Genomic DNA, 15,301 nt, shown 5'->3' on the forward strand with positions numbered 1-15,301 from the left:
ACACGGTAAGTGTGGGAAAAGATGTTATAAATAAAAAACTGGATAAAATACTGTTAAAACCTCGCTCAATATATGTTACCGTGACATAGGTTGACATATATTCGGCGGGTTTTTAATAGTATTTTGTATAGTTTTTTATTTATAACACCTTTTTCCATACTTACGGTGTTAAAGAGGGTGTGAGACGCCATCTTGAATTTTCGAATACATCGGTAAACACTGTATGTTTTTCGAGCTGAATAAATATGTTACATTGAATAAAAACACAAAAAATATATCCAGTTAGGTAGAAAAGTAACTTATTTTGCCTTTGATAACATTTATTTGTTATATATTTGTTTTTTGACAACTTTTTCGAATCTATGTGTACAGTAATACAAACCCGAGAAAATATATGCACATTTAAGATGTGTTTTTACAGTAGTCAGAGATTTATAAAGAATACAAAATCGGTAATTGTATTGGAATCGGAAATTTAGTACAGAATCAGTAATTGTATCGGAATCAGGAAAAATATTAGAATCGTCCCATCACTAATATATATATATAAGTTTATGTCGGTAAATGATAGAGCAATTTATCTAGGAAATCTTAAGTAGGTGAACTCAATGCTTGCTCATTTGAAAAAAAACTATTGGTTTGAATTGAATAAATTTTGATTGTTTGCCTTTAACTCATATATATGATTTTTTTATTTTTATTTTACTAATACAAGGCAAATAAGTGTCGGTTTTAATATAACGGCTGCTTGGGGTCTTCAATAAAAAAAATCTGTCGATTTACAGGTTCTGTGCTGTGGTTTTATTTGAGCATGGAATATTTTTTACATTATTTTCCTTGTTCGTATTAAAATTGTAAAGACGACAGTCCTTTCTTTTAAAAAACTGTTATTATCTCCCTTTGTTCATTTATGTGTCCGGTTTTGTTGTGTTAAATAATTGTAAGTAATATTTCTACACGGATTTGGTTTAACGTATTTGTTTGTTCCTCATTGCAATCCTTCAATCATTTTCTAATATCAACTTGTAGTAGAACTTACATAAGTTCAATAGAAATATATTATTTTCTGATGAAATTTAACTGCATTTTAGTTTGTATGCCAAACAAATTGAAAGAAAATGTAAAAAAAAAAAAGCATCACAAATTCAAAAAATAATTTAGAGATACATATTACTATTGATGACATAAATTATTTTAAAGGAAACACAGTTGGTGAATTAGTGAAAATAAATTCATTTTGGTTTAATTATTATTTTGTGAGCTGTTTGTGTTAAAAAAACATTAAATTTTAATATATATATATATATATATATATATATATATATATATATATATATATATATATATATATATATATATATATAATGATAAATTCATAATTTGAAAATATTAAAAAACCAAAGCCGGTTATGAAATATTTCATTAAATAACTAAAATATTTTTGTCTGTTTTAATATTTTCTTAGACTTTCGGTTTAATACACCATTTTCAAAAGGGACCGTTGGTTTCTTAGGTTGATTTTTTTTTTCCTGGTGGTATTAAACCTGAGAGGTCAGCCCATCTTAGAAAGAGAAAAAAAAAATACATCCAGTGTTGGTGACAGTTGTTGGAAATGTAAAGTCAATGTGAATTTACCACAAACTTAGTTGATTGTTGTTGAAAATGTAAAGTCGATGTGAGTTTGCCGCAAACTTTAAATCAGAGTTGTTGTCACATTGAAAACATTAAAATAGGGTTCTTTAATATGACAGGTGCGCATTTCCGGTTTAGTGTGGGACCTTACTTCCTGATAAAGAAAAATGTAACTGATGACTTTACTCACAACCAATATTTAGGGCAACTTAAAATACTTTTATTTTATAGTCAATATTTAACTTTTTTTTTTTCTTTTTTGAAATATTAATAGGTTACAAATGAGTAGGTAAATCAAAGTGAATTATTTATGACTAATTTTCCAACTGTATTTCTTCTAAAATAATTTGCTGGCAATAGTGATGCCTATTTACATTTACATTAAAAAAAATTTTTCAAAGCTGTGAGATACTTGTCACCAAAATTCTCTTACTTTTGTATATGATATCATTTCTTTTTTCCTGTATCTTTACTTATATCCCACTATTTTTGCTTTCCAGTTATTGTCATCTTTTTATCCGTTCTTAACCTAATATATAAAAACCTTGTTTCCCAGAATTGTTTTAAATTATCTCCCTTGCAGATGTATCTAAGTTACCTCCCTTGGACTTATTGTGGGCCAACATAAAGAAGTGTGCTCTAATGAGTAAAAAAAATTCTAACTTCTCTTTTAGGGTCTGGCATGATTATTTAGTCCTTAACAATATGTCTATTGGCTGGTTCAAACTCTGGCAGTTGACAAAACATATTTTGTTCTACTGATCCTTCCATCACTGAAGTGATTGTTTCTATGAAAGTTTGTGCACATTTGTTGTGGGAATCGGAAAGTCAAAGTAGTCAGGCACTCTTTGCTTTTAAAAGCAGACAAAATAATTCCAACAGTTATGATGCCGATAGGAGAGATTTATTGAGTTGTGTGCAGCATTGTTAGAGTTAATTAAAACATATCATCTATGTATTGATCTGATTATTGTTCGCGTCTTGAGTGTTATTTGTGCAATGTTTCAATCAGATTGGTCTTCGACTGTCCTTAGGCATGTTGGTTGTTGTTTTGAAAAAAAAGAGACAATAACAGAGTACAGTTTATAATTAAATAACTCAAATGTTATTTCTTCTGCCCTTCACATCAACAATTTCTTGGTTAAGTTTGACATTGTTGTCCAAACTTCCAACTTCCAAACTTCTGTATATGTAACGCACCTTCTCAGCTGCAAACACACTTCTGCTGATTGAACTTACTTCTTCAAAATCCAACTTTAAAATGAACGTCCTCTCTGAAAAATCAACCCTCTTTTATCTCCAACCAGGAGCATATCATCTGCATATCAGGTGGTAACATTGCAGGCATATAAAGAGATAAGGCAGCCATTTTTGTTTCTTTCTTCTTCATTCATTTCGTTCCACGACCAACCCATTGAATTATGCACACATGCTAGTTAGGTAAGTCACGCGTTGCCCTACACAGTTGAAGGCCAATCCGACTGAAACGTTGCACAAATAACACTCAAGAGGAAAACAATAGTCCAATCAAGTAATATAAACAATCAGCCCTAATCTCAAAAAACTCAGAACTTTCATCTATCATCTATGGTTTAGCTATAACATAGTTATGATCACCTCATAGACAGAAAGAGATGATTATTAATTATTATTATCATCATCATCATCATCTAGCTTTGGTATTTAAGATGTTACGTGTGCCTCACACTCCAGGGGTGGACAACGCTACTTAGACTTACTCTCTGTGAGTTTTAATCCAGAGAGTTCATATCAGCAATTAAATTACTTTTACACACCCAAGTCATGTTTTCGGTGGTCTATCATGCTCCCTAGTGCCTGGAGTCTCTGAGCATGATATGAAGTGGATAGTTGATGCAACAAATGGCACGCTGTACATGATCAAACTACCTGAGACGCTGAGCATGTAAGGTATCCAAAATTCCACCTATAATAAACTTCAGTTATAGTCAGCTAACATAATTCCTAACTTCTGGAGTAGTGCTACCGGAAACGGTGACAAGGCAAATCAGTTCCCTCACTTTTATTGTTTTTCAGTATTTCTTTTGTGAAGCGATCTATTGAAATCAAATATAAGAAAAGGATATTATTGAAAAGTATGCAGCAAAAATTAACAAAATTATGCAGATAAAAATAAGTCTTTATTTGCACTTTTAATAACAAAATTTAAAAAAAATAAAAGTTATTATTTATTTAAAATTTTATAAGAAATATAAGTTTATGATATCATAAGCATATCTAAGCCAATACAAGGAGCCCACCCATCAGATTATCTGAATCCTGGGTAATATCCACCAGAAAAATAACTGCATTCAACATCTCAGCAGAAAAATCTGCACAATTCTTGTATATGTTCATAAGTAATATGCATTTTCTACATGCTAAGAAATAAATTTGTAAGTTTACGGTTACTTCCCTTGCTTTTTATTTATTTATTTTTTCATTAAAATAAATTAGGACTCCATTTTTAATACTTGCCAAAATGTTAATATTTACGTTTTTTTTTTTTTAATTTATTTTTCAAAACTTTGTGAAATGTTTCCAGTTGATTTGTTTTTGTGTCCTTGTTATTTAATATATTCTAACATTTTTTCATTAAAATAATTTATGACCCCATTCTTAACATATTGTAATGCTGGCAATTGAAATTTGTTTTTTGGTGCAACTACACAATAATAGCAAAATTCAGAAAAGAAAAAAATCAATTAAAAAAAAAAACAATGGCATCTACTTATTTTTGTGTCAATTTCAACTAAAAGCGATTATATCTTAATTGGCAAAATTTTTAAAATACTTAAATATTATCGCATTATTTAAAAAAAACGAGATCTTTATCAAAAAAGAAAACCCTCACCATATTTCTTTGGGAACACATAACAAGCCAAGTAACTCATATTTATGATTGCTAACACGCAATTTATTAAAAGATTTGGCAATAGTTACATGCTTTTTAACTCCCCTTGGAACTTTCCGGTGTGTTTTTAGCCAAACATTTTATTTTCACTAATTTTTATCACAAAAATGTTTTACTTTAATAATTCTTTCTCTACCTTATTTTTTTGTAATTTTTGGATATATTCATTACTGTAACATGACAATAAAGTGGAGGCCATTGGTTTGCCTTGAAATCAAATATTAAAAATTTTGAACTTCGCTATTATAGTGTAGCTGTACTAATCTTCCCCACCCTCATGCTGAAATGTAATTTTTTTTTATTTTGTTTTTTTTTTTTTGCTTATTCGGAAAAACAAAAAATTTAAATCAGAAAATCAGTTTAAACCAATGATATCTACTTAATTATCATGTCAAAATTAGAAAAATATCAAAAACTGACGAAAATGAAGTAGAAAATGAATTATTAATGAAAATAGTTTTCAAAGAAACATTTGAAAGTTTTAATCAAATAAGCAGATTACAAAGCATGAGTTACTTCCCTTGTTTAAATAATATTTAAAAAATAATGGCAGATCAAAGGATTATGAAATCCTGCAAGTACATGTTTTATTTATCCTCACTCACATCCCGAAAAAAGAAAAAAAAATACAGTTGTACCAGCATTACAAACAGTTTATCTACTTATTATTTTATTTTAATTTTAGCGCCAATTTCTTGTGAACAAGTACCAAGATTTTTAATATTCTAACTTTGCTGAGTTGTATAAATCCAAAATTGCTTGCTTTTTTGTTTTTTCCCTCACAAGAAAAAATTGATCCATTTTATTTTTATCTTATTCTATAGCTTCTCTTCCTCCTGTTCCTACAGTTCCCAATGGCCATCTACAAGGTGCCGAGAGTCCGCAGTCTCAGGTCGCAGTGCGTCCAGTCTACCCCCGAACCCAGTACAACACGCAATATTCCACTCCTCCAAGGGTTCATGCTGGTGACGTAACACAACCTAGCTCAAGTGGGTATCCCTTTCTTCGTCCACTATTTTTCGTCTTTTTCTCCATTTCTCATGCTTGCATTCTTTTCTTTAATTTTTTTTTTTATTTTTATCAACCAAAGAATTTTATGCAAACATCTTATATTCTCTGTAAAAGGGGCAAAGACATTGCAGATATTCTCTCTCTCCCCCCCCCTCTCTCTCTCTATCTCTCTCTCTTCTTCACAGCCTCTGTCCACCCTTTTCTCCCTCTGTCTTCACTCTCTCTTTTCCACGTATATCTTTACCTCTGTTTTCACTATATCTCTATCTACACCCTTTTCTCCTTCTCTCTCTTCACTGTTTCTCTTTCTCTTTGTGTCTTCACTTTTCTCTTTCTGTTTTCATCTTCTCTTCCCTCTCTTTATCTCTCTTTCCCTTTATCTCTCTCTCTCTCTCTCTCTCTTCATCCCATCCTCTCCTTTTATCTCTTACTCTCCTCTTCCTTTTAACCCTCGTTTCCCTTTATTTCTTACTCTCCTCTCCCTTTCACTCTTCTCTCCTCTACTTTTCACCTTCATCTCCCTTTATCTCTTTGACTTGTCTACACCATCTTCCCTTCCCTCTCTCTCTGTATCTCCTCTAATCTGTTTCCATTTCTTTACCAATAACTATCCCTGCCTTTCAAAATATCTATAGACAGACATCTCAAAGACATAAAATCTCACAAAAAAAAATGCAAGCAACATAAATTTGCAACGTTTCATTTCATTTCTTAAAACCAATTTTCAATAAAAAGATGCAAACTTTATAAACCAGATATTCTTTTGTAGAAAGTTCTTTGGTGATTCTTTTTTCTGATTCTTTTGCTTCCCGCTATTTTTATCTGTTTTGAAATATAGAGATTTGGAGGAATCCTTCATTTTAAATGAATATAGTTTTAAATTCATGGTTTAAATATTGTTAATATATATATATATATATATATATATATATATATATATATATATATATATAAATATAATGTTTAAATATGGTTGGGTTCACTGTAAAAGAAAACGTTTGTAGGATATGATCACAGGCATCCACCCCTGATGAACTATTTGCATCTTCTCGGTGTTCTGTTGGATGGCAGACAGTGGAAAATGAAGGTTTGATTAGTAATGTGTAGATATGTTAAGTGCGGATTTAGTTTTGTTTAGGACAAAAATTATCCTAGCTGGGAAATTATAATTATTTGCATTTTGTATATGCTCTAACTAAACATGTCAGACGTTTCTCTAATTTGGAATAGAAAAAGAAATAATTTAATCATTCAAAACCTGGCTAAAACATATGCAAAAACAAAAGGAATGTAATATTTCCAGCTGTGACACTATTTTTGTGAGCTACATTAATGGATTCTTCCATTTCTTCTATCTTCCAAAGCATTTTCCTTTAATCCACAATTATTTTTCATATTTTCCCATCATGCATTGCTACTTCCTTTTTTTGTATAGCTTGTATTGCATTGAAGTGGTCTTCATTCTTCCCTTTGTTTTTAAACAATACAATAACAAGTTTGTGTTTGCCCACTGCTTTATTCTGTGTTTTCTCCTTTTTTTTAATGCATTATTTTTTTTTTACCTAGCCTCATTTAATTTTTTTTAAATATTTAAATGAATTAACACCCAGAAGAATTGCCAGATAATAGCAACTTTATTAAACATAGTGCTAGGATTTTTATTGTTAATGCAAGGTGCCCATCTTTGAATTATAAGAGTAGTTCTAGGAATTATGTTAAAGTTTATTTTTATCTTACTCTTGGAAGTTTATCCATGTACTTAGCTACAACTTTTTTTTTTCAATACAAAGTAGTTCCCAGGCAACTGCTAATATAAAATATTTGTAAACAGCCATTTAAAAATAAAACTCAACAAAGGAAATAAATAATTTTAAATTAAAGAATATAACAATTGTTAAGCTTAAGTTTTAAAATGTACAAATAAATGAGCATAAAAAAGTAAAATGATTTTATTGCATCCCAGGGAAAAAACGATTGGGTACACTAGCTATATTATAAATATTTTTTTTTTTTTCAAATAGTATTTTAATTTTAAAATCTTTTTCTTTTAATTGTAATTATTAATATTTTTAATTCTGATATATCCATTCAAACTAACAATATCAAATTTTAGGTGAATGTCAAGGAGTCTCCCTATATTAAAAAAAAAAAAAAAAAATACAGAAAAAGCTTTATGAAGTATGTATCCCTCATTGAATGAAAAGATCATATTCCAAAAATTCACTTGTAGCTTGAGAAATTATTTTTTTTTACAATTTTAAGTGATTAATGGTAAATCGTAGCCATTACAAGACTGAAAACAAATGCAAAATCTCAGAAGTTTGAATTAAATTATCTCCCTTTATTTATTCAAGATGGTGGACTGAGACACCCTGGCCTTACTTTCTCATAAAATTTGATTCTCTTACTTAAAAGTACTGATTGATCAATTTACATAATTTTTGGAAAATAACATTTTAGTTTTGTCACGGGTACATACATATTTTTTTAATTTATTTTTGTTTTTAATATAGAGGGATATTTTTTCTATTATTTTTTAACTGTTTTCTTTGAAAATTTAATAAACCATAATTTTTATTTTAATTCTTGTCATCACTTTTAGTTTTTGTAAAGATTAAAATTAAACAATCAAATAACATTACTCAGGGAAGTATCACCTAAAGTTAAATCCTAGTAAAATATGACTATAAAATGCTACATCAAATGAAATCTTTTATTAATAGAGATTTGTTATCTGTCTGTCTGATTATATGATGATTAAATGCTGTAATTAATAAAAAATAAATTAAAATTAAAAACTAAAAAGATAGCACTGCAATGCTAAGTAGGTACAGCTCATATATTTTACGCATTTTTTTTTTTAAATAAATATTCAATTTTTAACATAGTTTTGAAACTTTTCTTTCAAATAGTATTTTTATTTGAAATAATGTATTTTTTTTATTTTATTGTAATTGAATTCTAATATATTAATTTTTTATTTTAACTTAATTGTGTTTAATTTTTGTTTGAAGTTATTTATTTGGCACTTGTACAGTTAGACACTAAAAAAAATGAAAATATCGAAGAAAGGTTATATTGTACGTATCCGTTTTGGACTGAAGATCTCAAAAAAAAAATTTCATTTAATTTGATCTAATAGTTTTTTTTTTACAACGGAAAAACACGTTCTTATGAGAGTGCGTTGAAGTCAGCCATTGTGAAATTTGCTGAAGCTGAACAACATGCCACGGGGAGATAACTCAATGTAAAGCGCCGACACTCCCTTCCCATCTTTAATTCTAGCTTTTCTTCCTAAAAATCAAACCTTTTGCTCGGTATCATAACAAATTGTTTTTTCGCTGTAAAAAAAAAAACTACTTGATGAAATTAAGTGAAACTTTTTTTTTGGAGAACTTCGTTTCATAACGGATACGTGAAATATAACCTTTTTTTTTCGATATTTTCATTTTTTAATGTCTTGACTAAACTGTACAAGTACCATTTATTTTATTATTACAGAATAATAGTATTGCCACATCTCAGTTCTTTACGTATTATTTTCTTAATAATATGAGGCTAGGTAAAAACAAAATAAATATAAACCCCAATGGTCATTTACGCAATAGTTTTCAAATTTTTTTTATTTTACTATTAAAAGATGGTCAATGTCTGAATTTTATCACAAAAAAAAAAAAAAAATGAAATCTGTAAAAAGGGTACAAAGCATTTTGTGGTTTTTATAATTTAAAAAAAAAATACAAGTATTCATTATTTACCCAAATATCTTTATGTAAAATTAGTTTATACCTGTTCTTTGGGCGGTGTTGCTACAGTACCAGGGTATGACAATTTCAATCTTTATCTAGCTTCTACCACTTTATAATTAATATGGATAAAGAATTTTGTAGGAAAAAAAAATCTCAGTTTTTGCATAAGAGTACGTAACTACAATGAATGTATTTGTTTTGGTGTTAATGGCAAATACATTAGAAATTGTTTTCAGAAAAAAAAATATAATTTGCTTTGAACTACTGCCGAATACATTTCATATCTACTTTAGCGGTGAATTCTGAAAAAAAAAAAATAAATAAATAAATATTTATTTACTAGCAAAGGTACCTGAGCATGGAGCAAAGACCCAACCTTAATTTTTGATTCACACACACACACGCTACTAGTTTTATATATATATATATATATATATATATATATATATATATATATATATATATATATTGTAATGTTATGATGTTAGGTTAATTTTTTTATTATCATTTATAAAACCCGTAACCTGTAAAAAAGAAAAACAAAAATTGAAACCTTTGAACTTGTGTGAGATTCAAACTTAAATATTGACATCATAATAACTTAATGTGTACTCTGCGTATTTCTTCCTCTTTTTTTTTTTTTTTTCCAACCAATCACGTTGCTATTCGTATGAACAGCCTCGATATGGCAACTAATTTTGAAGAAGAAAAACTCTGAAATAGCACCCATCATTCCCAACATTGCTTTCAACCATAAATTTTAATTTGTAGCTGAAATTAATTAATACTGAGTCAAGAGAAATGCTGTTGAGAAATCTGCAAAGCTTGTTGTATTTATAGACTCATCACTCTGGAATCTATTATTTTTCATTTAAAAATCAACGCTCAGATCAGATTCATTATATAACATGTTTCTAAGGTTGTTGTTATTATTATTATTGGGATGGATTTTGAAAATAAGCTGTTTAAATATCCAATTATCGAAAACAATTCTAAGTCCAGCTTCTGACCTTATTTGAAACAAACTGACAAAAGAGTAAAAAGCAAGTTACAGATATGTTAACACCTGTTTGCTTTGGACTCACAGCTTATTAGTTTTGGATTTCAAAAATAAGAGATTCATAGGACTTCTTAGGCAGGTCAATGGCAGCTCATTAAAAAGAAGAAAACTCTGATGTAAAACTTGCAGCCAAAGTGATTATCAGTTATCTTGTCTTAACATTTCTCAAAGTTATAATCATGGAGCCTCTCAGAGAGTTATTCTCACGTTGTACAAGCATTTTTTTCTTTGCCGTGATAAAGTATAAAATTGATTTTATAGTAGAAGATGCCTTTTTCTCTTCCCTACAATCTCTTTTCCACAGAAGAGATGTTGCAAGCCTGTCTCTACTCTATCGTTATTTTCATGGCAAGCGCTTGTCTGAGCTTCTAACTTCCACAAAAAAAAAAAAAACACTTGACTAGCTACAACCACTATCACCAATTTTCCCCACTCTCTATCTGTGCTTAAAGCTAATCGCAGATTCCACGAATAAAGCTTCTTTCCTAGGATTGCCTGCTTGTGGAACCCTGTTCCACCAGCCCACTTCCCAGCCAATTACAATATGGTAGCATTCAAGTCCAATGTAAACAAGTTTCTTGTTGAGCTGTTTCCTTAAATAATCCAAATTCTACCCAATCTACACCATTAACGATTACTACACTATCATCTCACATTCATTAACCCTTATCTTCTAGTGGCCTTTGAGCCTTGATAAGTGGTAACTCCCTTGTAAAAAAAAAAAAAATTAACACTCTAATAGGTGACGATCTCTCCTCTTCCCTAAAAGTCCTTTTTCACATAAAAAGACGTTTCTAGTCTTTCTCTACTCTATCATTATTTCCATGGAAGTTGCTCAACTTAACTCCAATCCCCAGATCCCCACTATAAAACATTCGCAGCAAGACCTCTTCTAGTTATCACCACTACAAAGAATTTTACTTTCTTCGTCTGTGTACCTAAAACCAAACTGTACTTCCATGAACAGAGTTTCTTTTCGGGAACTTTCCATCTGCTAAACACGTTACCACAGGACTACGCCCCTTTCAAATCTAATGTTAAATACTTTTTGAGCCGATTTAAGTAATCAGATTGTGCCCATTCTATTCATTGTTTTCAATCCTCTCGTAATATAGTTCATAATCAGACTGATAATCTAATTAACACTTATCCTCGTGTGGCTTTTGGCCTGGGCGAGAATTGATTAGTATTTAAAAAAAAAAAAAGAAAATTAATATGCATAGAGATATTTTGTCTGTGAATTTTATATACTTGTTATTTTTATGTTATGAAAACTGCAAAATGTAATAGTTTCTCCATAACACCCCACCCCTCAAAAAAAAAAAATTTATGATGTACATACCCGTAATAGAAAGATGATATTGTACATAAAAAATTACGTAACTTGATCAATTAGTTTTATCTTTATAAAGAAAATCATTTTTAAGCAAATTTTAGTTTTTCAAATGCCTCCCCCCCATGGTCTTCTAAAGAATTAATTCCCTTTTCCTGCAAAATGGCGTTAGATTATCAATCAGCCATAAAATTTGATTTTCTTGTGTAAAAATAAAACTGCTTGTACAATTTACGTGATTTTTTTTTTTTTTTCTGGTGTACAATATTTTCTTTTTGTCATGGGTACATAACACAAAGTTTCTTTATTTTGGGTATTTTTGTCTTTTTTCATAGAGTGGGTGGGTTATGGACTTGCAGTTAATTTTCCTTTTTTGAAACCAAATATTTTATGGGTATATATGTTATTTACACAATGACCATTTTTTTGCTTTGATATTTTTGCCTCTTGTATGATTTGAATTATTTGGATTACTGCTCAATGTTTCGGCCGATGTAACCACCGACCTTCTTCAAGTATATTTTCTTCAAACTTGGAAATCTTTGTTGAACTCACCTCAGAAGAAAAAAATATCACTTAAAGCTGATTGTTAACCAACGCCTTTTATCGTTATGCCATGATTAAAACTTCTACTCAGTTATGGCTGAAAGAACGAAAACAATCTATCCCCCCATGGATTGAATAAAAGATTTTCAAGTTTTAAATTCTGTATAGGTTTTCAAATTTAAAAATAAAGCGCCTGAAGAAGGTCAGAGGTTGCTTTTGTCAAAACATTGTGAAGATAAGAATTCATATGAGAATAGTAGTCCAGATAATCCAAATGATGCAAATTATCGATCCTCATCTAAAAAATTCCAAAATACATTTGTCTTGTCTTTCATTGGAGGGAGAGTGTTGGTATCTATTTTTTGATATGTGTACCTTTTTTTTTATCATAGAAACTCCTTAAATTTGTATTTATTGTTTTTATAAAAGAAATACTTTAAATTTGTATTTATTATATTTTTTATCATAAAAATCCCTTAAATTTGTATTTATTATATTTTTTATCATAAAAATTCCTTAAATTTGTATTTATTATATTTTTTATCATAGAAATCCCTTAAATTTGTATTTATTATATTTTTTATGATAAAAATTCCTTAAATTTGTATTTATTATATTTTTTATCATAGAAATCCCTTAAATTTATATTTATTATATTTTTTATCATAAAAATCCCTTAAATTTGTATTTATTATATTTTTTATCATAAAAATTCCTTAAATTTGTATTTATTATATTTTTTATCATAAAAATCCCTTAAATTTGTATTTATTATATTTTTTATCATAGAAATCCCTTAAATTTGTATTTATTATATTTTTTATCATAAAAATTCCTTAAATTTGTATTTATTATATTTTTTATCATAAAAATCCCTTAAATTTGTATTTATTATATTTTTTATCATAAAAATTCCTTAAATTTGTATTTATTATATTTTTTATCATAGAAATCCCTTAAATTTATATTTATTATATTTTTTATCATAAAAATCCCTTAAATTTGTATTTATTATATTTTTTTATCATAAAAATCCCTTAAATTTGTATTTATTATATTTTTTATCATAGAAATCCCTTAAATTTATATTTATTATATTTTTTATCATAAAAATTCCTTAAATTTATATTTATTATATTTTTTTATCATAAAAATTCCTTAAATTTGTATTTATTATATTTTTTATCATAGAAATCCCTTAAATTTATATTTATTATATTTTTTATCATAGAAATCCCTTAAATTTATATTTATTATATTTTTTATCATAAAAATCCCTTAAATTTGTATTTATTATATTTTTTATCATAAAAATTCCTTAAATTTGTATTTATTATATTTTTATCATAAAAATTCCTTAAATTTGTATTTATTATATTTTTTATCATAGAAATCCCTTAAATTTGTATTTATTATATTTTTTATCATAAAAATTCCTTAAATTTGTATTTATTATATTTTTATCATAAAAATTCCTTAAATTTGTATTTATTATATTTTTTATCATAGAAATCCCTTAAATTTATATTTATTATATTTTTTATCATAAAAATTCCTTAAATTTGTATTTATTATATTTTTTATCATAAAAATCCCTTAAATTTGTATTTATTATATTTTTTATCATAGAAATCCCTTAAATTTGTATTTATATTTTTTATCATACAAATCCCTTTAATTTGTATTTATTATATTTTTATCATAAAAATTCCTTAAATTTGTATTTATTATATTTTTTATCATAAAAATCCCTTAAATTTATATTTATTATATTTTTTATCATAAAAATCCCTTAAATTTGTATTTATTATATTTTTATCATAAAAATTCCTTAAATTTGTATTTATTATATTTTTTATCAGAGAAATCCCTTAAATTTATATTTATATTTTTATTATAAAAATCCCTTAAATTTGTATTTATTATATTTTTTATCATAGAAATCCCTTAAATTTATATTTATATTTTTTATCATAAAAATCCCTTAAATTTATATTTATTATATTTTTTATCATAGAAATCCCTTAAATTTGTATTTATATTTTTTATCATAGAAATCCCTTAAATTTGTATTTATTATATTTTTTATTATAAAAATCTTTTAAATTTATATTTATATTTTTTATCATAGAAATCCTTTTAATTTGTATTTATTATATTTTTTATCATAGAAACCCATTAAATTTGTATTTACTATATTTTTTATCGTAGAAATCCATTAAATTTATATTTATTTTTATCATAAAAATCCCTTAAATTTGTATTTTTTTTATCATAGAAATCCCTTAAATTTGTATCTATTATTTTATTTTTATAAGATCTAAATGTTTTTTTTGTTTTAAATTTGTACTTATGTTCTTACTAAAAAAGACAGACAGAATTTGCGATCGGATAAGTTTCCGTTAAAATATTGTAAAATGTCTTAACCCCTCAGTACCCATTTTTTTTTCTTTAATTTATCACCAAAAGTCTTTTGTAAAAAAAAAAATATTATATTCAAGCAAAAATTTTTTCAAAGAATTACTTTAATTTAAGGATAGTTAAAGCATTCGTTCATGCTTCCATATTATAATAATGGGAAAATATTGAATTTCAAGTAAAACAAATGGTACCTACGTAATTCTCATGTTGCAAATAGTGGCATATCCAAAAATCATGGAAAACGATAAGGTAGAGAAATAATTAGTAATGAAAAACAGTTTCAATAAGGCTACATGCTAAGTTACATATATTGTGTTACAGGGCATAAGTAAAACTCAATTAAAAGCAGACAGAATTTATTCAGAAAACAAAAATAAACATAACATATATACATAAATTGTGAATTTAAAAAAAAAACTTTTTTTAACTGCTTGGATTTTGAATTTTTTTATAAAAAAAAATAACTGATTAAATTTGTGAGAAATTGAAAACTTAATTACCTCCCTTATAAACTCTCCATTTCAAATCAGGAGATGTAGATTTTGAAATCAAATCGCTAGATTTTACAAATGTTTTTGTTTTTTTTTATGAATAATTATTTTTCTACCTAATTTTCC

The 15,301-nt window shown here is 27.1% G+C and overlaps 1 protein-coding gene across 22 annotated transcripts in view; it reads left to right on the forward strand.

Moving 5' to 3' along the window:
* Window positions 1-15,301, forward strand: part of LOC145261142 (neogenin-like) — a 396,586-nt gene that overhangs the window by 275,442 nt on the left and 105,843 nt on the right. For 19 of the 22 annotated variants that reach the window (XM_080119417.1, XM_080119424.1, XM_080119425.1 and 16 more), the window contains one exon: window positions 5,413-5,553. In XM_080119417.1, the coding sequence (XP_079975543.1) occupies window positions 5,413-5,553 (141 nt within the window). Of the gene's footprint in view, window positions 1-5,388; window positions 5,554-15,301 lie in introns of all 22 variants that reach the window. The other 3 variants (XM_080119423.1, XM_080119434.1, XM_080119441.1) reach the window with 1 other exon arrangement.

This window comes from Euprymna scolopes, chromosome 37 (genome assembly GCF_053919585.1).
Source record: "Euprymna scolopes isolate OS-2025 chromosome 37, ASM5391958v1, whole genome shotgun sequence".
Classification (NCBI taxonomy): Eukaryota; Metazoa; Mollusca; class Cephalopoda; order Sepiida; family Sepiolidae; genus Euprymna; species Euprymna scolopes.